This window comes from Nerophis ophidion, linkage group LG07 (assembly GCF_033978795.1).
Source record: "Nerophis ophidion isolate RoL-2023_Sa linkage group LG07, RoL_Noph_v1.0, whole genome shotgun sequence".
NCBI classification, from domain to species: Eukaryota; Metazoa; Chordata; class Actinopteri; order Syngnathiformes; family Syngnathidae; genus Nerophis; species Nerophis ophidion.
The window spans coordinates 40,204,212-40,230,645 of record NC_084617.1 but is presented as its reverse complement, the minus strand read 5'-3'; the positions used below and the strand labels follow the sequence as shown (position 1 = coordinate 40,230,645).

At 41.2% G+C, this 26,434-nt stretch overlaps 1 protein-coding gene across 2 annotated transcripts in view; it reads right to left on the bottom strand.

The window, feature by feature from the left end:
- Positions 1–26,434, bottom strand: part of cspg4ba (chondroitin sulfate proteoglycan 4ba) — a 90,450-nt gene that overhangs the window by 54,885 nt on the left and 9,131 nt on the right. The window contains exon 2 of one of the 2 annotated variants that reach the window (XM_061906166.1): positions 1,982–2,145. The exons of the other annotated variant lie outside the window; for it this stretch is intronic. Within the exon in view, the coding sequence (XP_061762150.1) occupies positions 1,982–2,145 (164 nt within the window). The remainder of the gene's footprint in view (positions 1–1,981; positions 2,146–26,434) is intronic. 2 annotated transcript variants of the gene reach the window in all.

Sequence of the window (26,434 nt, the reverse complement as noted above, 5' to 3'; positions counted from 1 at the left end):
CTCCTCAGCCTTCCCGGTAAGGTTTATGCAGGTGTACTGGACAGTAGGCTAGTCGAACCTCGGACTCATGAGGAACAGTGTGGTTTTGGTCCTGGTCGTGGAACTGTGGACTAGCTCTATACTCTCAGCAGGGTCCTTCACCATTACGATCAGTGTCCTAGCTTGGTCCGCATTGCCGGCAGTAAGTCGGACCCGTTACTAGCTAGGGTTGGACACCGCCAAGGCTGCCCTTTTTCACCGATTCTGTTCATAACTTTTATGGACAGAATTTCTAGGCGCAGTCAAGGCGTTTGGTGGCTGCAGGATTAGGTCTCAGCTTTTTTTAGATGGTGTGGTCCTGATGGCTTCATCTAGCCAGGATCTCCAGGTTTGAAGCAGAGTGTGAAGCGACTGGGATGAGAATCAGCACCTCCAAGTCTGAGTCCATGGTTCTCGCCTGGAAAAGGGTGCAGTGCCATCTCCAGGTTGGGGAGGAGACCCTGCCCCAAGTGGAGGAGTTCAAGTACCGAGGAGTGTTGTTCACATGTGAGTGAAGAGTGGATCGTGAGATCGACAGGCGGATCGGTGCGCCGTCGTAGGTAATGCGGATGCTGTATCGATCCGTTGTGGTGAAGAAGGAGCTGAGCCGGAAGGCAAAGCTCTCAATTTACCGCTCGATCTACGTTCACATCCTCACCTACGGTCATGAGCTTTGGGTTATGACCGAAAGGACAAGATCTCGGGTACAAGCGGTCGAAATGTGTTTCCTCTGCCGGGTGGCAGGGCTCTCCCTTAGAGATAGGGTGATAAGCTCTGCCATCCGGGGGGAACTCAAAGTAAAGCCGCTGCTCCTCCACATCGAGAGGTGCCAGATGAGGTGGTTACGGCATCGGGTCAGGATGCCACCCGAACGCCTCCCTAGGGAGGTGTTTAGGGCACGTCCAACCGGTAGGAGACCGGTAGAAGGCCACGGGGAAGACCCAGGACACGTTGGGAAGATTATGTCTCCCAGCTGGCCTGGGAACGCCTCGGGATCCCTAGGGAAGAGCTGGACGAAGTGGCTGGGGAGAGGAAAGTCTGGGTTTTCCTGCTTAGGCTGCCGCCCCCGAGACCCGACCTCGGATAAGCGGAAGAAGATGGATGAATGGATGGATGGATGGATGGATGGATTACTTGTGTTTTTCTGGGCGCTGGCACTCGCAAAAACATCGCCGGTGAAAACATTTAGTGTGACATTTCTTCCTATTCTTGTTAATGAAAACTACAACGAAGATGCAAGTTACAATCAAGCAGCTGGTGCGTAATAAGTATTACAGTATTAACACTTTCTAGGTGCAACAAAAGACTACCAAAAAGACTTGGTACAGTTGAGTATAAATATCATTCCCAAGCACCAGGAATATGTATGGTATTGGTTCGATTGTCAAATGTGACATTTTTATAATTAAATTTAACTCTAGAAAGCACATAAATGTTAAGTAATGTTATGTATTATTGTTTTTTTTTTTATGTAATGACAGTGTTTCATCAGGTATTCAATCACTTGCTATGTCACGTAAATATTGCCATGTTCTATGTTTTATTTATTTTTGACACTTGTATGGCAGTTAATATAAAAATGTAAAACAAATCTTAACAGAGTTCAACCAAGTTTTGTACAGTGGTTTCATGACCTATTTCTATTATCTTTTAAAAAAATGTACACGTTATCATAATTAAAGGACAATATTGGTCAATGTGAACGGCACTTTTTGCCTTCCGAATCTACAACTGTGACAGAGGGAATGGTGTGGCGCTGAAACTCAGCGTGTATCACGCAGACTTGTCTGCTTGTGTTACTGGGTCGAGAGACTGACACTGTCAGTAGGGGCCGCAGTCATCGCTCCGGGTTGGTCAGCGATGGTGAGAGCGTGACTTTGTGCAGAGGCATGCATGTGTGTGCTCATGCTATATATGCATAAGCACATATGCTCATGTGTGGGGGGTCCATGAATGTACCCACCTGCAGGCGACCAGCGTGAAGCTCTAGCAGGAAGTGTACGGCCTGGCCGGCGGCGAGGAACAGCAAGCCATTGGTACTGGATGTGCGGAAGCGAACATGAAGCCTGTTATGGTCGGACGACTTTGTTGCCTTCAGCTGTACAAAGCCATCGCCATAAAAAGACGCTGGAGAATTAAGGCGGAAAGGACAAAGACAAAAGAAGACACCATTTATTTTTATACATATTTTTTGCACCAAGCTGTAACAATCACTTTAAGCTTGTTGGCAATGAGGAAAGAAAAACATATGGAGCAAATACAGCAAATCAAAGCAAGTCAAGCGTTGTAGGTCTACTATAGCAAACATGTGACATTTAAATGTAAAAGAGCTAAATATCATTCTGGTCTTCACAAGACCACACACATCACTAGACACAATGTGGGTACATTTGTTTCTGCGGGGCTTTTTCCAACCTTCATTTTTAACCTTAACTCCAAACTTTCCTTGACCTTAAGCAATTTTGCATCTAAAAATATATTTAACAATACGCAGACCTGTTTTATTTCAATAAAGTGAAATAAAGGCTCAATGACAGCGTATACCTTATGTGCTAAGACAAAATCATTTATAGTCCAGTCCTACAAAAAGAAAAATACTTCAGTTTGTGTAATATATAATAATTGTAGCTTTAAAAGAAAACTGCTCTAAAATTTCAGCGTGATATACAAATATTGAAGATATTTGACCTAAATGTTTCGAGAGCAATGCACAAACGGAAGGTATGGATATGTCGAGGCAGGTTTAGGCCTGTCGTTCTCGGACGGAAACACTCAACTTGAACATAAAAGGTTCCGAAATCCCAACATTTTCTAAGGTCGCATGTTCTAGAAATGGTGTAAAAAAACAAGGACGGATCCATCTGTTCTTTCGAGCTCGACTACCTGCCATTTAACATCAGTCTGTAATCTGGCCTAAAGTTTTCCGGAGATGTCCAATTCAAGTCTTCATGCCCAGGCACCACCCACATGCTTTTTTAATCAAAGCAAACATGTTTGCTCCTGTAAACTAAACCCATCTATTTGCCTGACTGAGGTAAAGATAGCTTGATTTAATGTATTTTTCTCTCTCTGGTCAAATTAGCGCATTAAACCATGAACCTGTGTTACTCAACCCTGTGGCCATCAAACGATACAGTCATCTCACAAGTTTGTGTGTAATTATTGGATGTACAGTAGAATGACTGAGATCTAACATGGAAAGCGGGTCTACGTCTAATTCCATTGGATTTTGAGACCCTTTTTCCCTTAGGAAATGTATTTAATATAATTTAGGGTTAACTGTCTCCATCATTAGACCATTAAACAATGTGCAGTGGTTTTAAATATTCTTCAAAGACTTAGAAAAATATTAAATCCCTGTTTTTATTGGTTTTGATCAGTGCTTCAATTAGACTCTATGTGGTGTACAATCAATCTTTCCAATCTTTAACGAAGAAAAAGGGCTGCGCAACCAATGCATTAACTCGAAATCTATCCATAGGCAAGGCAAGGCAAGGCAAATGTATTTATAGAGCACAAGTCATACACAAGACAAACTCCAAGTGCTTTACAGATAATTAAAAGGAGGTAAAAACAAAATATTTCCAATTAAAATTTGAAAATACAATCATAAAAACAATCAGAATTAATTGAAACTAAAACCAAAGACTGCAGATAAAATACTTTCAGTTGTCATATGCACAATTAAATAAACGTGTTTTTAGCCTGGATTCGATCATTGCCAACATTGAGGCCTGTCTCACATCTTCAGAAGACTCTTTCAGATTTCAGGAGCCTAAAACTGAAACGCAGCCCTCACCATGTTTAGTCCTGACTCTAAGCACTAGCTGAAGACCACTCCCTGAGGTTTTGCGAGCTTGAGATGGGTCATACAGTTCTAACACATCAGAGATGTACTTTGGCACAAGACCATGAATATACTTGTACACAAGCACAGCTGTTTTGAAGTATATTCTCTGAGCAACAGGAACCAGTGCAGTGACCTAAGCACAAGACTAATCTGGTCATATTTCCTGGTTTTAGTTAGGAATTGAACAGCAGCATTTTAGATGGGCTGCAGCTGGCATCTTTATAGCTCGTTTAGAAAGCCAAAAAGTGAGTAGGCCATTACAGTAGTCTAAACTGCTTGAGACAAAGGCATGGATTAATCTTTATAATTTTCTGATTTAGACATTATTCCTCTGATTTTGACAATTTTTTCAGGTAGTAGAAAGCGGCTGATGTTATTGACTTAATGTGGCTCTTAACATTAATGTCTAAGTCCATTATTATTACCCAAATATTTTTAACCCGATTATTAGGTTTGAGTGAGAGAGTCTCAAGGTGAGGAATAATAGTTTTTCTTTGGGGTTTTGTAAGAGAATGATTTCAGTTTTGTCTGAATTTAGCTGAAGAAAATAGTTTTGTATCCACGCACTGAACTGTTCGATGCAGCCAGAAAGTGAATAAACGGACGGACGTTCAACTACCGTCAGTGACACGTCCAATGTAATCTACCATTTTTATGCAGACGACACCATTATTTATTGCTGTTCAACCTCCATCACTCAGGCTTTTGAATTTCTACATGCTGCTTTTGATGTCATCCAGGCTCGCTTATTTGATCTGAAATTGGTTTCAAATACAGATAAAAGCAAGCTAATGGTTTACTCTAATTCAAGGGTGCTACTGGAAAATATTTCAAATATTGTAACATCAAATGGAAACCCTATAGAGCAGATCTTAAATTACAAGTACTTTGGTTTTACTCTTGATCGGGAACTTTCATTTAAAGCCCATATTAACAACTTGGTCTCTAAGCTTAGGGTAAAGCTTAGTTTATTTTAAAAAAATAAAAAACGCTTCTCTCTTAAAGCCAGGAAGAAATTGGTGACAGCAACTATCCTGCCCATAGTTGATTATGGAGACATGCTTTATTTTAGTGCTTAATTTAAATGCCTCCAGTCCTCGGACACTGTTTTTTACTGAGCACTAAGATTTGTTACTGATTGTCGTAGGCTCACCCACCACTGTCAACTGTATATGAAATTAGACTTATCTTCATTGACTGCACTCAGGGACACACATTGGATAGACAAGCAAGAGACGTTTGCACAGTGCCTGTGTTTTTAAAAGGTGTAAATCTTTATTGTTCGACAGTTTCTATTATGCATGTTAAAATGTATGTCTTGATGTATTACTACTCAGTGGCCTAGTGGTTAGAGGGTCCGCCCTGAGATCGGTAGGTTGTGAGTTCAAACCCCGGCCGAGTCATACCAAAGACTATAAAAATGGGACCCATTGCCTCCCTGCTTGGCACTCAGCATCAAGGGTTGGAATTGGGGGTTAAATCACCAGAAATTATTCCCGGGCGTGGCGCCGCTGCTGCCCACTGCTCCCCTCGCTTCCAAGAGGGTGATCAAGGGGATGGGTCAAGGTCACCCTTGTGAAAGAGATCTTGATCTCAAAGGGTTTCTTATCTCGCTAAATAAAAGTTGTAATTTGGAGCCGATATTCATTTGCAGTAGAAGTTATTTAAACATGAATAGTATGTCAGTAAAGAGATGACAAGGCTCAAAGCTGTTGTTTTTTTAACTTTATTTTTTAGGAAATGTTGGACCGGTAGCAACATAATGTTTTATACAGAATCAGAATCTTTATTAATCCCCGAGGGGAAATTGAAATTTACAGCTCACGGCGCTAATGTTGTGAATAATTTAGCACCAAAAACATTAGGGGATTTCACAAACATCTTTATTACAAGTTTCCCATTATGTGGGTCAGAAGAGCATTAACATTTGCAATTCAAAATATAGAATATCTCCTGGAAAAACTGTTAAAACTATGGGATTTCTCTACATCACAATAATTCACCATCTGCTCAATTTTATAAAATTGTATGGCAGCTTATGGATGTCTGATAATATCGGACTGCCGATATTATCGGTCAATAAATGCTTTAAAATGTAATATCGGAAATTATCGCTATCGGTTTCATAATTATCGCTATCGGTTTCAAAAAGTAAAATTTACGACTTTTTTAAACGCCACTGTGTACAGTACACGGACGTCAAGAGAGGTACAGAGCGCTTATAAACCCTAAAGGCGCTTCCTTTGCGTGCCGGCCCAGCATACTTGCCAATTTTGAGACCTCTGATTTCGGGGGGGGGGGCATGGTTGGGGGCGGGGCGTGGTTAAGAGGGGAGGAGTATTGTTACATATGCATGATTGATTGATTGAAACTTTTATTAGTAGATTGCACAGTTCAGTACATATTCCGTACAATTGACCACTAAATGGTAACACCCAAATACGTTTTTCAACTTGTTTAAGTCGGGTCCACGTAAATCAATTCATGGTATAAATATATACTATCAGCATAATACAGTCATCACACAAGTTAATCATCATAGTATATACATTGAATTATTTACATTATTTACAATCCGGGGGGTGGGATGAGGAGCTTTGGTTGATATCAGTACTTCAGTCATCAACAGAGAAATGGACATTGAAACCGTGTAGGTCTTACTTAGTAGGATATGTACAGCGAGCAGAGAACATAGTAAGTTCATTAGAAATGCATTGGATAATTTACATTAGGTTATTTACACTCCGGGGAGATGGGATGTGAATGGAGGAGCGTATTAGTAAAGGGGTTGAAGTTGCCTGGAGGTGTTGTGGTGCATGTACAGTAGATGGCAGTATTGTCCTGTTTAAGAATGTCACAACATTGCTGTTTACGGCAGATGGACTGCTTTACGGTAGACGAAAACGTGACTACTGTTGTTGTGTGTTGTTACCGCGCGCTGGGAGGCTGTTAATGAAACTGCCTAACAATAAACCCACATAAGAAACCAAGAACTCGCCCTCGATCATTCTACAGTTATAACGTCATTGGGCAGACACGCTGTTTGTATCGTGGGAAAGCGGACGTGAAAACAGGCTGTCCTCACTCAGGTCCGCTGTGAACTGGCGGGGGCGTGGCCTCCAGCTCCGCCTGAATTTCAGGAGAGGCGCTGAATTTCGGGAGTCTCCTGGAAAATCCGGGAGCGTTGGCAAGTATGCGGCCCAGCCACATAATATCTACGGCTTTTCACACACACAAGTGAATGCAAGTCATACTTAGTCAACAGCCACACAGGTCACACTGAGGGTGGCCGTATAAACAACTTTAACACTGTTACAAATATGCGCCACACTGTGAACCCACATTAAACAAGAATGACAAACACATTTCGGGAGAACATCCGCACTCTAACACAACAGAACAAACACCCAAAACCCCTTGCAGCACTAACTCTTCCGGGACGCTACAATATACACCCTCCGCTACCCCCGAGAAAACCCGCCCACCTCAACCTCGTCATGCATGTCCCAAATTTCAAACTGCTGTTTTGAGGCATGTTAAAAAAAATGCCAACATGGCATTGCCATGTTGGCATTTTATTCCATAACTTCAGTTGATTTATTTTGGAAAACCTTGTTACATTGTTTAATGCATCCAGCAGGGCATTACAACAAAATTAGGCATAATAATGTGTTAATTCCACGACCGTATATCGGTATCGGTTGAGATCGGTATCGTTAATGGACAATATCGGAATGTCGCATATAGGTTAAAAAGCCATTATCGGACATCTCCAGATTTAATACATTGTTTGGGTTTCCGCGTGAGAATCCATGAAAATATTGCAAACATTTAAATGAAAATATCATGGGCTCCTTCATAAAGAATATAGTTGAGACATTTTACAAGCTTGCTGACATAATTTTTACCAGGATGCTACAGAAAGTGTGAGAATACGTGAGCTGCTGCCTGCTATTCTTTACCTGTATAATAAGTCTCCTATTTGTCAAGGTATTTACACAAAGTTGGGATTTTTTTGTCATCTTGATGACCATTCATGTCTGTCACCTTATTTGATTGAATCAAGGAACATGAAACTCCCTGCGCTCCTTTAATGAGCCTTGCTTGTGGAGGATTGTTTGTTGCAGTTCGAGACACACAAACCGGAAGACAAGGAAAGACAAAAATTGGATTTCCTGGAAAAAAATGGAAGTTTTGATAATTAAGCAGCAGAGATATACTGTGTACAAACGACCAAAATTGCAAGAGGCAGAGAAAGTGAGGGGGTGATGTGTGGCTGCGGGCTTGTAGTTGTCAAAAAAAAAAGCGAAATAAAAGACTAATACCGATAAAGAGGCTTTTGACGATATCAGTCAACATCTTCTTTTTCACCTACAATATATGGTCCAAGTGTGTGAATATGAGTGTTGTCTGTCTATCTGTGTTGGCTCTGCGACGAGGTGGAGACTTGTTCAGGGTCTGCCCCGCTTTCCGCCTAAATGTAGCTGAGATAGGCTCCAGCACCCCCCGCCACACCAAAAGGGACAAGCGATAGAAAATGGATGGATTGAATTTATATAGTGCTTTTCTAGACACTAAAAGCGCTTCACAGAGAAGTGAGAACCCATCATTCATTCACAAGTAGTGGTGGTGGTAAGCTACTTTTATAGCCACAGGTGCCCTGGGGTAGACTGACAGAAGCTTGGCTGCCACTTTGCGCCTACGGCCCCTCCAACCACCACCTATCATTCATCATTCATTCACCAGAGTGAGCGGCAATGGGGCAAAGGGTGAAGTGTCCTGCCCAAAGACAAAACGGCAGCGATTAGGATGTCAAGCGGTGGGGAGTGAACCTGCAACCCTCGGGTTTCTCGCACGGTTAGCTTCTGACTACACCATGCCGCCCCAAATATACACATTTGAGACCAGTATTTCGTATTAAAAACTGTGATAAGTACAGAGTAATTTAGTAGCAATAACCAGCTACGGCTCAGACACACAGCATGCTTTGACCAAGTCTGTTTTGGCTTGGAACACTCGAGACGAATATGGCGCGCTTTATTACCTCCGCCACAGAGGTTATGTTTTTGCCAGGGTTTGTTTGTCTGTTTGTTAGCAACATAACTCAAACAGTTATTAGGATTTTGACCAAAACAATTCCTCGTATCTAGTACAAAGAGGAACACACTTCACTTCCTGCTTTCCTCTTTCTCCACACTTTACGGTGCTCCAGGCCCCCACATTGCGGTCCCGCGGTGCGCAAAGGATTATGGGAGATTTTTTTCCAGACTTGCCAAAGCAAAAGCGGCAGAAAAAAAACTACACTCTGTAAATTTTCATTTTATACCGTCGAGGCATTGTTGATAAGATTTAGAAAACACAGTATCCACAATATTGTTACATCCATACTATTCAAGTTTGCTAAACTTTAGTGCAAATGAATATAGTTTCCAAATATCGGTTTACCTCCTTGACTGCTAATAATCCATATCGGTCAAACTCGAGTTAAAATTCCAAATATCGCCGTCGTTAATCGGCCTGGCTGACAATCGGCCTTTGTTTGTGTACAATTAGTTGCTGATGCAAGTTAAGTTTTTTTTTCTGCATAGCTGCATGTGGGTAAGTATAATTATCAGTCATTACCTGATGAGCCGGTCCAAAATTTTAACTGTCATTCAGGAATCGCTTTCGCACACAATTCTTTAGAAGACACGGCCAGAGCGTGCTTTAACATTTAGTCACCCATTTTATCGCACATTCCCTATTTATTGTTCAGCTGTCTCAGTGTGTAGGGAAGAATGTTGACAAATACAAGATTCAGTGACATGTTCCACTTGTTTAACTGACAAGGATGAATATGAACGCTCAAATGCATTTTGGTGTTATCTCAATGATGTTTCATATAACTGACTGAGTGTCACATTCCGTTAAAAACACAGGTCTTCCCTCAAAAAACACTTGGCGATGCATTCTTTGCAATTCTTAGAAAGACAGACACTGATTAGGGTTTTTATGGAGAAAAGGCGGTGACAGCTGTTGTAGCAAAGATGTTTCAGTCAATGACAGAGGGGTGAAAATAACCATGTTCCGTCATCTGCAGAGTGAAGGGATACAAACCGCTCTGCAAACAACAAAGGCAGTCTTTGTAGTCAATTAGAGAGGCAAGACCAGAGCTTGTCGCTGCTTGTGTGCCAAAGTTTATCCAAAAAATCGGAGATGCAACTTGACTGAAGTGTCTCCTTTTATTTGTCAAAACCCTCCATGTAGCACAGGCTTCCTACAGAAAACTCTTGCCATCTTTATAGGCACAAAGCGGAAGTCAGAGCATGCCGATGAATAATTTTCTATTTTCAATGCAGGATGAAGTAAGTGAGTTATCGGAAAAAATTATTCCTGATTATCCCGCACAGGCGGGGGATGAGTGAAGCCTACGGAATTTACTTGACCGGGATGAAATCAAGCAGACAAGGCTAATGAATGCATATATGAGCGCGAAGACTAGCTATAAAGTAAATAACACACACACACACACACACAAAGTACCCTTTTTCTTTAGAACTGGAGCTATACACCTTAAACACTGCAGTATTTGTGACGTCATGTCTGCATGCGGGTCAGTTTGCGTTTACATTAGGCATCGCATTTTATTTGTAATGTGAACAACTACACAAAAAAATCTGATTTGACAAAAAAAAAAAACTGATTTTGACATCCTACCCTGCAGTGTGACTGTAGCCAAAATGTCATACACATTCACATACAGCAGCATGGTCGACTAATAGTTAGTAGGTCTGCTTCACAGTCATGAGTTTCAGGTTTGAATCTCCGATTGGAGACTAAGTTGTCCTCTTAGTTGTTTTTTAATATCATCCGATCTTGATTAATATAATTTTACTATATTGTTTTCAAACAAACTACAGATTAGTTCAAACAGGGTCTTTGCACGTACCAGAAAATCTGATTTAATGCTTTTTTCTCCTTTTTTTAATACCACATAAATACATTTAACGCCCATGTTCTTCGCCATATTGTTACTATAAATAGTCAAAGCTTACAATTGTCTGTATAGACAAAATTGTAAGCATTAGAATTGTCTCACAAGACTCCTTAATGTGAGTGTTTTTTTCTATTTATTTTATACAGCAGAAGTTGCTGTGTTGGTCACAAATATGGCGCCGTTTATTGTTGCCTGCCTTTAATGGCCGACTTGTGATTAGCTAATAGCATGTGTGATTTCACTGCAAAGTTTGGAGATCTTTTTGCACACGGTCCAGAACGTCTCTCTGGGTTTACACGATCGACGACCTTTAAGCAACCTTTACTGATGATGACTAAGAAGACAAAAAAGGTAATGAAACCTTCCCACATCCTAAAAGACATTATAAAGACCAATTCCATCAATGACAAAACCAAAACATGTTTTATAAAAAGCTATTGGCTTTGTTTTTCAATTTTATTTTCTTATGCCTTGCACTTGTTTCATGTTTCTTTTGTTTATTCTTTCCTTATGGTAGTTTTGTTTCAATGTCTTAATTACCATTTAAAAAATATAGAGACAAATGACTTCAATATAAATATTTTTTTAAAATATCTAGAAAGATGTTTACTTCTATGTTCTAATTGTTTGAATTGTGTGTGTCATATTGTTGTTGAAAGAAAGTTAGTGGGGAAAAAAGAAGCTGTGATTGGTCAGCTTGTTATGACAATTTCCGGGGTTTGCACAGCCCACCTTCGCAAACGTCTTCTCCTGTAGTTTTGAAAAGAGGTGCACATTCAAAGTGACCGTTGATTCAAAATGATTAGTTCCAGCTACAGCATTCACAAGGTTTCCATGCTCTAAATTAGTCAGATTTTCTATTTCTACTAACTATTTTTTCAAATAAATTGTCGTTTTGTATTTGTACACCTATGTGTGAAATAACAGTGTCCATGCACTCGCTCTAATGTGCCTCCCGTACACTGGGGGGGTGCAATTTCCATTTTAGCACGGATACATGTATTGCTTTTCCGGTTGACCTATGACATCACACTAGGCATCGGCAACTCCTTACAAGTTACCTGTATAGAGCTCTGTTGTACCTGATGTCCGCTGTAATGTTGGCACAGATAACAAACATTAAGTTTCTCATGGCTATGTTGAAGTTAAATATCAGACAGCATTAAGAAATTGTCTTAGATTGCGCTACAAACATGACGCTACCAAGAATGTCTCGGAGTGGAGCAGCTCCAAAGCAAAGAAAGAATGGCAACAGAGAGTTTTTTCAAATACATTTTGGACAGAGAATCATGGAAACAAAACTTTCGATTGTCTCGGAGCTCATTCATAAAGCTCTGTAGACTGACGCTAGGAGTTTTAAATCCGAAGGAAAAGACAGATGAGGGTTATTATTGTTTTGGACTAGATTGCCAGTTCTGTAGAATAACCAGTTTGGAGCGCACAAATACAGCGTGAAGAGGTTTGTGTATGCTTTATTATTTGCCTTGTCATATATATATACCTGCTTCTTTCTCTTTCCACTCATTTGTATTTCGTTCGGGAGTCTGAACTAAGCCAGCATTGATCCTTAGCTACCTTCTAAAATAAATCTGTTTGTTTTTCTCACCCATCAATGCATTTCATAATATGTTGTTCTTTTAATTTGTGAGGCAAATAAACATTCTATTCTTACAAAGGACTTAAAGTTAGTATTATTTGCAGATGATACAACTGTGTTTTGTATAGGAGAGAACACACAAAAGCTAATATAAATAATAACAGAAGAAATGAATTAATTAAAAAGATAGTTTGACAAAAACACACTACCTTTAAATCTAAGTAAAACTAAAATAAGGCTATTTGGTAACAGTAGAAGGGAAAGTCAAACACATATATAAATAGACAGAGTAGACATTAAAAGTGTAAAAAAAACAACACATTTTAGGGTGCACTAATAGAGAAAAAAATGAACTGGAAATCACATGTGTAAAATATGCAACACAACGTAGCAGGAAACACGTCAATAATGAATAAAGCAAAATTTGTTCTGGACCAAAAACCACTCCATATTCTCTATTGCTTTCTAATGTTACCATATCTGAGTTACAACAATTATTTTTAACAAAAGACGACAAATATTGACTTTAGAGGACAATCTAATTTAAAACATTTGTATGCGCCTACAGCACTTAAAACCTTTAGCATATCCATATGTGGAATTAAATTTTGGAATGGATTAACCAAATAAATCAAACAAAGCACCAATATGATTCAGTTCAAAAGACTGTTCAAACTACAAGAGTTCACAGAGTAGAACAATTACGATGGACATCTTGAACTTTTTTGGGGGGGATATAATGATTATTTACGTATTTAATATTTATTTACTTGCCATGATATATTATTTATTTATTACATATGTATTCACTGTTGTGTCACAATCAGAGAACAACAAAATGGGATACAACTGCTATGGTATGATTCTCCTTACTCCTTTTCGGACACTCTGTAATAAAACAATCGGAAATATGCGATGCATTACATTGTATCGTATTCATGTTCGGAATAAACTGAAACTGAACTTAACTGAATTGAACGGTTTGCTTCCGGGTTACATCCTGTGCGTTGAACCTGGCGCATGTGCGATACAAAGGTTCCCCTCCGGGGCACACATACCCTCAAGAGATCTGGTTTCCAATTGCAAAATCCAGGAATGTTAGTCCGACTTTTGCAAAAACCAAACACGATTGAATTAGGGTGTTTACATGGGTTGTAGAATGCTTATTTAGAGAGCCGTACTATTTGAGAAATCTGACTAAATTAGTGCAAGAAAACGTACCGACTAAAGTGAGCATCGCTTCAGATGCCATTGTTTAATACAACCACTACTACACAGGTGGTTGACAATTGCAATATAGGTCCTGCCTACTCATACCGAAACAAAGATTGTGGATGACTGACAAGAGGCTCACTCTGTTCATGTAAATCCACTGTGTAATAAACGTGTTCAGGTGCTGAGAGCGATGCATGGAGTGAGACCTCTTGTATCCAGTTTAAAAGCCAGAGTCGAAGAAGAAAACACACGGACATAGCAATTTATCGATGACGGCAGAGTTATTAAGTTCATTTTCATCTTTCATTCCATGAATTGACTTAATGACTATCAGCCACTGCCTACAATTGTAAGAAATGTTTTAATGCCTCCAGACATCAAATGTAATTATTTTAAAAACCATTAAAGGCCTTAATTTTTGTACTCTATTCAATGACTTTAATGCTTTTTAATGACCTCCGGAAACCCTGTCAAACTGTTATCAACATCCATCCATCCATCTATTTTCTACCGCTTGTCCCTTTTGTACTGAGTAAAAGTTTTATTCACCAGTAAAACAAACTGCTAATGCTACGTCTGCTGTTAGCGGTGGCCAGTGGTGCAGATTACACTTGCATTTTCACGTGTTCTCTATAATCACTTGGGTGGTACATTTTCAAATGAACATACAAATCAAGCCCATGTACTTTGTACTTGGGATTGCCAGCCAACCAACGATGAAATAGCTTCTTTTTTTTGAACCAAATCAAAGCCCTCATCTTCGGTAGATAACTTGACATTCAGTCCACAGCCCTCAGCTGCCCGTTTAGCACCAAGTTTGCTCATTCTGTTTTACTTGTGCGGTACCTTAGAACTAGAAGTGGCATGGGAAAAGGCCAACTCTGGTGGGCGGTTGTCGCTGACATTTCTGCCATGTTTAATCGAGATCACCATAACTGAATTTAAATGTATCACGATCATTGATTCCAATGTTTTAATCGCCCAGCCCAAACCTGCTTTTTGTCCAAAGTAAGTAGGGATAGCTGAAACATTAGTATAACACGTTACTGTTAACTAGAGCTGCAGCTATCAAATATTTTAGTAATCTAGTATTCTATTGAATATCCCGATATCGAATAAATCATATTTATTTTTTGCTTATTTATTTTTTTCTGTCCTGTCCAGCTTCTCAGGCAAATCATATTGTTGATGTAGAGGCCCATATCGGCTGTACAAATTTACTTTACAAAAGAGAAGTATGGTATACTTCTCTTGTTGCCTTATTTATTAGGAGCGGCATTACGCAGTGCGTCTAGCGGCCGCGCCAGAAACCTGAGGGTTGCAGGTTCGCTCTCCTTTTCAACCTATATTCAATTGAATGCACTACAAAGACAAGATATTTGACGTTCAAACTCACTGCGCCACACTGTGGCGCAGTGGGAGAGTAGCCGTACGCAACCCGAGGGTCCCTGGTTAAATCCCCACCTAGTACCAACCTAGTCACGTCCGTTGTGTCCTGAGCAAGACACTTCACCCTTGCTCCTGATGGGTGCTGGTTAGCGCCTTGCATGGCAGCTCCCTCCATCAGTGTGTGAATGGGTAAATATGGAAATAGTGTCAAAGCGCTTTGAGTACCTTGAATGTAGAAAAGCGCTATACAAGTACAACCCATTTATCATTTATAAACTTTTTTTTTTTTTGCAAATAATAATTAACTAAAACTTCATGGCTGCAACACGTGCCAAAGTAGTCGGAAAAGGGCATGTTCACCACTGTGCTACATCACCTTTTCTTTTAACAACACTCAAACGTTTGGGAACTGAGGAAAGTAATTGTTGAGGCTGTGAAAGTGGAATTCTTTACCATTCTTGTTTAATGCAGAGCTTTAGTTGTTCAACAGTCCGGGGTCTCCGCTGTCATATTTTACGCTTCATAATGCGCCACACATTTTCGATGGGAGACAGGTCTATACTGTAGGTGGGCCAAGAAAGTACCCACACTCTTTTTTTACCAAGCCAGATGGCAGCATATGTTGTTCCAAAACCTGTATGTACCTTTCAGCATTAATGGCGCATTAGTGCCCATGCCTTGGGCAATAATGCACCCCCATACCATCACAGATGCTGGCTTTTGAACTTTGCCTCGATAACAGTCTGGATAGTTCGCTTCCTCTTTGGTCCGGATGACACTATGTCGAATATTTCCAAAAACAATTTGAAATGTGGACTCGTCAAACCAAAGAACACTTTTCCACTTTGCATCAGTCCATCTTAGATGATCTCGGGCCCAGAGAAGCCGGCAGCGTTTCTGGATGTTGTTGATAAATGACTTTCGCTTTGCATAGTAGAGCTTTAACTTGCACTTACAGATGTAGCAACGGACTGTATTTAGTGACAGTGGTTTTCTGATGTGTTCCTGAGCCCATGTGGTGTTATCCTTTAGAGATTGATGTCGGTTTTTGATCCATCGCCGTCTGAGGGATCGAAGGTCACGGTCATTAAATGTTGTTTTCCAGCTTACATGGAGCGATTTCTCCAGATTTTCTGAAACTTTTGATGATATTATAGACCGTAGATGTTGAAATCCCTAAATTTCTTGCAATTGCACTTAGAGAAACGTTGTTCTTAAACTGTTTCACTATTTGCTCACACAGTTGATGACAAAGGGGTGCCCCATCCTTTCTTGTGAGAAAGACTGAGCATGTTTTGGGAAGGTGTTTTTATACCTAATCATGGCACCCACCTGTTCCCAATTAGCCTGCTCACCTGTGGGATGTTCCAAATAAGTGTTTGATGAGCATTCCTCAACTTTATCAGTATGTATTGCTACTTTTTTCAACTTCTCTGTCACGTGTTGCTGGCATCAAATTCTAAAGTTGATTTTTTGCACACAAAAAAAAAGTTTATCAGTTTGAACTTCAAATATGTTGTCTTTGTAGCATATTCAACTGAATATGGGTTGAAAATTATTTGCAAATCATTGTATTCCGTTTATAATTACATTTAACACAATTTCCTAACTCATATGGAAACGGGGTTTGTAAATGAATGATGGGTTCTCACTTCTCTGTGAAGCGCCTAGAGTGTCTAAAAAAGCGCTATTTAAATCTAATGCATTATTATTTGTATTTTGACTTTATTAAATAGATTTATATTATTATTATTTGGTGCAGCCAAGCAGGATCAATATGTTTGCTTAATTGAGGATTAATTATACATGATAAAATGTGCCCTCAATTATTGTATTTGGCCTAATTGTCTTTTATTTTCTTAACGCCTGTTTTCATTATTGAAGGCTCAGCTGAAATGTGACTGTGGTTGATTGTGCCAATTTGGGTGTGCTGTGTGGTGTGACCGCATAAACAAAGTTCTTGTCTTTCGTATGTTTTTGACGATTATTATACGGCGCCGTTTAATGATGTTTTCTCCGTGCAAATCCGCTGAGTTGATTTAAACCTGCCAACAATATATAAACAATATAAAAAGACAAACCACTTAATGACGACAACAGTTTTAAGAATGCAATACAGTTCATTGCATTCTTTGCATGCAAAATAGTAATCAATGTTCATTTTGTCATCATAACATGTTTGAGATGAAAACACATGTACAGGACTGTCTCAGAAAAATAGAATATTGTGATGAAGTCCTTTATTTTCTGTAATGCAACCATGTCATACATTCTGGATTCATTACACATCAACTGAAATATTGCAAGCCTTTTATTATTTTAATGTTGCTGATTATGGCATACAGCTTAAGAAAACTCAATAATCCTTCCATCCATCCATCATCTTCCGCTTATCCGAGGTCGGGTCGCGGGGGCAGCAGCCTAAGCAGGGAAGCCCAGACTTCCCTATCTCCAGCCACTTCGTCTAGCTCTTCCCGGGGGATCCCGAGGCGTTCCCAGGCCAGCCGGGAGACATAGTCTTTCCAACGTGTCCTGGGTCTTCCCCGTGGCCTCCTACCAGCTGGACGTGCCCTAAACACATCCCTAGGGAGGCGTTCGGGTGGCATCCTGACCAGATGCCCGAACCACCTCATCTGGCTCCTCTCGATGTGGAGGAGCAGCGGCTTCACGTTGAGCTCCTCCCGGATGGCAGAGCTTCTCACCCTATCTCTAAGGGAGAGCCCCGCCACCCGGCGGAGGAAACTCATTTCGGCCGCTTGTACCCGTGATCTTATCCTTTCGGTCATGACCCAAAGCTCATGACCATAGGTGAGGATGGGAACGTAGATCGACCGGTAAATTGAGAGCTTTGCCTTCCGGCTCAGCTCCTTCTTCACCACAACGGATCGATACAACGTCCGCATTACTGAAGACGCCGCACCGATCCGCCTGTCGATCTCACGATCCACTCTTCCCCCACTCGTGAACAAGACTCCTAGGTACTTGAACTCCTCCACTTGGGGCAGGGTCTCCTCCCCAACCCGGAGATGGCACTCCACCCTTTTCCGGGCGAGAACCATGGACTCGGACTTGGAGGTGCTGATTCTCATTCCGGTCGCTTCACACTCGGCTGCGAACCGATCCAGTGAGAGCTGAAGATCCCGGCCAGATGAAGCCATCAGGACTACATCATCTGCAAAAAGCAGAGACCTAATCCCGTGGCCACCAAACCGGAACCCCTCAACGCCTTGACTGCGCCTAGAAATTCTGTCCATAAAAGTTATGAACAGAATCGGTGACAAAGGACAGCCTTGGCGGAGTCCAACCTTCACTGGAAACGTGTCCGACTTACTGCCAGCAATGCGGACCAAGCTCTGACACTGATCATACAGGGAGCGGACTGCCACAATAAGACATTCCGATACCCCATACTCTCTGAGCACTCCCCACAGGACTTCCCGAGGGACACGGTCGAATGCCTTCTCCAAGTCCACAAAGCACATGTAGACTGGTTGGGCAAACTCCCATGCACCCTCAAGAACCCTGCCGAGAGTATAGAGCTGGTCCACAGTTCCACGACCAGGACGAAAACCACACTGTTCCTCCTGAATCCGAGGTTCGACTATCCGGCGAAGCCTCCTCTCCAGTACACCTGAATAAACCTTACCGGGAAGGCTGAGGAGTGTGATCCCACGATAGTTGGAACACACCCTCCGGTCCCCCTTCTTAAAGAGAGGAACCACTACCCCGGTCTGCCAATCCAGAGGTACCGCCCCCGATGTCCACGCGATGCTGCAGAGTCTTGTCAACCAAGACAGCCCCACAGCATCCAGAGCCTTAAGGAACTCCGGGCGGATCTCATCCACCCCCGGGGCCTTGCCGCCGAGGAGCTTTTTAACTACCTCAGCGACCTCAGCCCCAGAAATAGGAGAGTCCACTACAGATTCCCCAGGCACCGCTTCCTCAAAGAAAGACGTGTTGGTGGGATTGAGGAGGTCTTCGAAGTATTCCCTCCACCGATCCACAACATCCGCAGTCGAAGTCAGCAGAACACCATCCGCACCATACACGGTGTTGATAGTGCACTGCTTCCCCTTCCTGAGGCGCCGTATGGTGGTCCAGAATCGCTTCGAAGCCGTCCGGAAGTCGTTTTCCATGGCTTCCCCGAACTCTTCCCATGTCCGAGTTTTTGCCTCCGCGACCGCTAAAGCTGCACACCGCTTGGCCCGTCGGTACCCGTCCACTGCCTCCGGAGTCCTATGAGCCAAAAGAACCCGGTAGGACTCCTTCTTCAGCTTGACGGCATCCCTCACTGCTGGTGTCCACCAACGGGTTCTGGGATTACCGCCACGACAGGCACCAACAACCTTGCGGCCACAGCTCCAATCAGCCGCCTCGACAATAGAGGTTCGGAACATGGTCCACTCGGACTCAATGTCCCGCACCTCCCTCGTGACATGTTCAAAGTTCTCCCGGAGGTGTGAATTGAAACTCTCTCTGACAGGAGACTCTGCCAGACGTTCCCAGCAGACCCTCACAATGCGCTTGGGCCTGCCAGGTCTGTCCGGCATCCTCCCCCACCACCGCAGCCAACTCACCACCAGGTGGTGATCGGTAGAAAGCTCCGCCCCTCTCTTCACCCGAGTGTCCAAAACATGAGGCCGCAAATCCGATGACACAACTACAAAGTCGATCATGGAACCGCGGCCTAGGGTGTCCTGGTGCCAAGTGCACATATGGACACCCTTATGTTTGAACATGGTGTTTGTTATCGACAAACTGTGACGAGCACAAAAGTCCAATAACAAAACACCACTCGGGTTTAGATCCGGGCGACCATTCTTCCTAAACACGCCTCTCCAGGTTTCACTGTCGTTGCCAACATGAGCGTTGAAGTCTCCCAGTAGGACAAGGGAATCACCCGGAGGAGCACTTTCCAGTACTCCCTCGAGTGTACCCAAAAAGGGTGGGTATTCTGAACTGCTGTTTGGTGCGTAAGCACAAACAACAGTCAGGACCCGTCCCCCCACCCGAAGGCGAAGGGAAGCTACCCTCTCGTCCACTAGATTGAACTCAAACGTACAGGCTTTGAGCCGGGGGGCAACCAGAATTGCCACCCCAGCCCGTCGCCTCTCACTGCCGGCAACGCCAGAGTGGAAGAGGGTCCAGTCCCTCTCGAGAGAACTGGTTCCAGAGCCCTTGCTGTGCGTCGAGGTGAGTCCGACTATATCCAGCCGGAACTTCTCTACCTCGCGCACTAGCTCAGGCTCCTTCCCCCCCAGTGAGGTGACGTTCCACGTCCCAAGAGCTAGCTTCTGTAGCCGAGGATCGGACCGCCAAGTGCCCTGCCTTCGGCTGCCGCCCAGCTCACAATGCACCCGACCTCTATGGCCCCTCCTATGAGTGGTGAGCCCATTGGAGGGATGACCCACGTTGCCTCTTCGGGCTGTGCCCGGCCGGGCCCCATGGGAACAGGCCCGACCACCAGGCGCTCGCCATCGTGCCCCAACTCCGGGCCTGGCTCCAGAGCGGGGCCCCGGTGACCCACGTCCGGGCGAGGGAAATCTGGGTTCATTTCGTTGTAATTCCATAGAAGTCTTTGAGCTGCTCTTTGTCTGATCACTCACCTAGGACCTGTTTGTCTTGGGAGACCCTACCAGGGGGCATGAAAACCCCCAGACAACATAGCTCCTAGGATCATTGGGACACGCAAACTCCTCTACCACGGTAAGGTAGCAGCTCAGAGAGGAGCAATAATCCTATCTGAAAAAATTTAGAATATTTCCTCAGACGAAGTAAAAAAGCTGCATGCCATAATCAACAATATTAAAAAAATAAAAGGCTTGCAATTTTTCAGTTGATGTGTAATAAATCCAGAATGTATGACATTTTCATGTTTTTAGTTGCATTACAGAAAATAAAGGACTTGATCACAATATTCAAATTTTCTGAGACAGTCCTGTATTTAAAATTAGTTCAAAATTAATATTCCCTGAGAAGGTTCAAATAAAACTATATTCTTAGTATCACAAATTAAACAATAAGAACAGTTTTCATTATCCATCCATCTATTTCCTACCGCTTGTCCCTTTTGGGGTTGCGGGGTGTGCTGGAGCCTATCTCAGCTGCATTCGGGCGGAAGACGGGGGAAACCCTGGACAAGTTGCCACCTCATTACAGGGCCAACACAGAGTTTTCATTATATCAAACATAAAAAGTGGCTTAGGTAGTGCCTTTAATACAGCATTTGAAATGTGCAACCAGTGGTGTGTCACCACCAAGTAAAAACGGCGCATGCTTAGAAAAGTAGCGTCAGATTTACCGCCCGTCCAAGCACCCATTGGCAGAAATGTAGATCAGCGCCTATGCTATAGAGACTATAGTGGATGCAAGGGCAAGCTATCCAAGTAGCATGGGGTTGCATGGCTTAAATCAGTGGTCCCCAACCACCGGGCCGCGGACTGGGCCGTGGCTCGATTGGTACCGGGCCGCAGAAGAATGTTTTATTCATTCAAAAAAATATATATATTTTTTTTAAATCATCATAAAATGCACCTACAATTAGTGCACCAACCCAAAAAACCTCCCTTTTTCATGACAAAAAAATGTAAAAAAATAAATAAATAAAAAGAAAATATATATATATATATATCCCTAATCAAAAGGTAATTGAACCCGACAGCTCTGCTGGCGTTGTTGTTTTTCAACACCTTTTGGCAGCATTTGATGATACCGCGGGTGTGAGAAAACACATGCTGGTTATCATAATGAATAACATTTTTTTTACTAACAAATTTTGCGTTTGGATAATAGATGACTTACCTCGCCTCCGGACGTCCCTCAAATCGGATGCTTTCTCAACAGGTGCTACAGCATCGAACTTGTGCTATTGTGGTGTGCGAGCTCCACGTTTCAATGTTTGCATACTACTGCGTTTTCCTTCGATTTCAGTGTGAAGTGTTTCCACACTTTTGACAACTTTTGTCGCTTTCTAATTCCCTCATTTTGCTATGACTCTTGCCCATTACTTTCTGCGGCGTCTGCCATTGCGAGTTATATCGGCAAAAAGGTTTTCTAAATTCAAGCGTATTTAAAAGAGCGGTATCGTGCAGTGCAGGGGGCATCTGATTTGTGATGTAAACACGCTGTGCAATACCTAAACAGTCCGTGCGAAACTTGAGCTTCGACTACTGTTTACTAACGAGGCAAAATGCCGTAAAAAAAACTTAGCGACGCCACGAGGCAGCAAAAATTCCTCAAATATATTTTGTAATCGAATTACTCAAGATACTCAAGGAATGGTTTCAGCTCTACTATTAACTACAACCAAATCAATATATGCATTTGTTTAATGAGTAAAATACGCGGACATTGTATACGCAAGACCACTCCAATAATTGCTGATGTGGATGGTGTGCGTTTGTGGGGGACGGGACCAGCAAACTGCTGATAAAGACAAATCGCTCCAAAAAATCAACGACAGTGTGAAAAGAACGCAAATGGCCCAGAGCAGACGAGAAAGAGGTTTTTCGCTCGTTTTAAATTGAAAAAGACACATTGTTGTGAAATATATGTACTGCATTGAAAAAAGTGACTTTTTGGAGCTGTAAACTCTATTAGAGTAACTGTCATAATTTATACCTAATATTTTTAACATTCAGTAAGAACTAGAGTTTCTTAAGTAAAATTAAACATTTTATTAACGTAATACATGAATTATGGGGGAAGAGTAAGTTTTACTTATGTTTCCTCATACTATTTAAATGTTTAATAGTTGTACGTACATAAACCTAAAAATATTACATAAACTTTACTCTGAAAATCTAGTGTTTTGAAACGCATGCACGACAACGCATGCGCACAGCACAACAGGCTCTGGCCGACTGGCTCTGCTCCGGCCGTTTGGATCACTTAACAGAGCTCTGCAAGGTGGCAATTCTTGTAAGAGTGAGCGCGATGACATGCTGAAGAGCAACAGTCCCCAACCACCGTGCCGCGGCCACAGAATATTTTATTTTTAAAGTACTCTAATCACACGCCATTGATAAGTGTAGGAGTGAGAAGAGGTTGTAAAATAATTAGCGCTCCGACGGTTATACAAGGAAATATGGTCTATAAAATCTACTTTAAATTTTAAGTAAAATTACGTTCACCCTGATGAAAAACAAGTAGACTTTACTTAATTTGTTTAAATAAAAAAAACTTAAAACTTGGATGTATTTAGGTAACTGTTACTTAATATCTTCACAACTGTTATGTCATATGGTAAGTAGAATTTACTTGATACTAGCAAAGTGAGTGTTACCTGATATTGCAGCATTAAATTTTACTTAAATCAATTGCGTGCAAATACTTACAATAATTTTTTAAAGTAAATCTTATGAGTTATTTTTTTCAGTGTGTCTAACCAAGCTACCGTTTTACAATAGCCCTACAACGATGATGCAGCACATTGCCAGAAGGCACCTTTAATATATAAAAGTAGCAAACAAGGAGAGACAAGGTAAACGTCTATGTTGGCAGCTAACACTATCTTATGTTTGACTTACATGACAATTGTTTTATTCACACACATGGGAAGACATTTTAAGTTGACGAAAGTTACGAATTGTTAAGAAAATTAAGCTTCACTCCAATAAATACATTTTCAAATATGTACTATACTGTAAAATAAATTCTCACCCAATTCATATTTATTTCAGTCTTTTTTTGTCTAGTTTGGTAGGGGTAGGTATATAGTAGGGGTGTCAAAAAAATTGACTGATTCACTGATTTTTGAATGAATCGCAATTCCTTTTTGTAACGATACTTTATCGATTAAAAAAAAATCAGAAATTGATGTCTAAAATTGTTTTTATTTATTTTGTTTATTTTAAAAAGGGGGGGCACCCGAAGTTCCTGTTTTTTTAGCAATTGAACATGCACACAATAGCCAAAAAAGCATTATTTAAATATGTTTTAGTGTTTAAAGAATTAAAAAAGGGATCAACAGAGTTGACATAAATACATACCCCATTCATCCAAATGAATCATTATGTCTGTTTCATTCATTCTTTTATTTTATTTAGTCACTATAGTAATTACAACTTGTGTTCGCATCCACAAGAACCACATCGATTAGCCTACTCTATACAGTATTTACAACCTCACTAGTGTTCACTTCACAGCCACAGATGGTTCATCTAGTTATTCATTATTTACACATTACTTTGATTTGTTCACACATTACTTTGATGGCTCTGACATGAGAATTATTGGCAAATTTCTGAGCACCTTGCATTTTCCTTTTTGTTCCTACTTTAGTGAACTCTGCCTTGGATTTTATAGCCAATTTATGTCTCTTCGACTCCCTTTCCACATCTAACTGCTCCAAATGAAAAAATCATGCAAAAATCACAGAGTACACACAATATTTATTCTATTAGCTAACTTCCTTTATCAGAATAGCCATGTGTGATTTATAGCATTAAATATAGGAATATCTTGCAGTAATGTTGCTTATGTTTCAAAATGATTCAACTATTCAATGTCAAAATATAAACAGTAGAAATAATGAACATGTCAGCTACTGTCTTGTACTAAAACTCCAATGAAAATAAAATGTAGCATTTAGGCAGGCTATACTGTAGCAAAATTCTGCCACAAACATGTGTGTTCTTAAATGTGTATTCCACGTATTCAATGTCGAGAGCAGTTTTGATTTGGGCTTACATGGTAAACTAAAATTAATGTGTTGGGCATTGTTTTATCCAGACGCATACATTTGTCCAAATGTGGCCAAGTAGACGCATTGTGGGTTTCCTGGACGCCGTCTAGATCGCTAAAAGGTAACTCTAAGGAAGAAGATTCCTCCACCATATTCCACAATTTTTTTTTTTGTTATATATATATATATAAAAATCGCCCGCTCGAATATTTTCTCTTCTCTGACTCTCTCGAAGTCATTGGGGATGTCTGTTGTGATTTCCCTTCCTGGTTCGATGACTTGCCCTATCTTGCCTCTGATTGGCCTGTCCGTAATGTTTTGCCCTAATCCAAACCAATCGTGACTCGAAGAGTTATTGGTGCCAAAAGGAGGGAAATTAAACTCCTTTATTTGGATTAAAAAAGTTAAGATAACGATCAAACAACCTTAGGCTAATCTGCAAAACAACAAATCAATATCAATGTCATTAAAAGGGAAATGCATTTTTTCTTAAAAATTGCCTTTCTTTTCACAATCCCTAATTGTGTTAAAAAAAAATGTTATGCATTCTAAGTAGGGCTGGGCGATATGGCCTTTTTTTAATATCTCGATATTTTTAGCCCATATCGCGATACACAATATCTTGATATTTTGCCTTAGCCTTGAATTAACACTTGATGCATATAATCACAGCAGTATGATGATTCTATGTGTCTACATTAAAACATTCTTGTTCATACTGCATTAATATATGCTCATTTTAAACTTTCATGCAGAGAGGGAAATCACAACCAAGTCAATTGACCAAAACTGTATTTGTTAAACATTAATTAAGCAGTGGCCCAAGCATCCATGTCATTTCAAAACCGAAAGTGCAAGATTGTCAGAGACATTTTAAAGTGCACTTTTGTGCGTGATGTCACTAAGATGACATAAAAACAACACTAAAATAAAGTGCACTTTAATGGGCGTGTGGCACCGAATGGAAATGTTGAAATGCGGGGTAAGCACTCTTCATTCTCTAGCAAGGGACTTTTCAAATGATCCAATACCATGCCATACCAACTTTAAAAACAAGCACAGTTGAAGAACACAGGGCTGTACACCACAAAGAAATAGAGGCAAAGGACAGACTAAAAAAATAAAATTTAAAACAGAAGTAAAAAACACATTGAAATAGCAAATACAAATTACCCTAAGAACAATTTGTTAGATAAAAAGCAGTTAAAAAGTTAAAAACGGTTAAAAAAGTTAAAAGTTAAAAACAGTTTAAAGTCTCATACTGGGTTAAAAGCCAGTGAATAAAAATGGGTTTTAAGAAGGGTCTTAGCCAAAGAAGGGGCCTGTCTCACATGGAGAGTGAGATCGTTCTAGAGTTTGGGACCCGCAACAGAGAATGCTCTGTCCCCTCTGAGCTTGCGCTTTGATTTGGGTACCTCCAGGATCAGCTGATCAGCTGACCTGAGGGACCGAGTGAGGGCATAGAGGTGGAGCAGCTCAGAGAGGTATGGTGGGAAAAGACCATGATTTAAAAAAAGAGTAAGATAATTTTAAAATGGACTCTGAAAGACACATGCAGCCAGTGGAGGGAGGCTAAAACAGGAGTAATGTGCTCTATTTTTCTTGTGCTGGTTAAAAGTCTGCATTTTGGGCCAGCTGCAGACTTGGGAGGGAAGATTGATTAATTCCAAAATACAAAGAGTTACAGTAATCCAGCCGAGATGT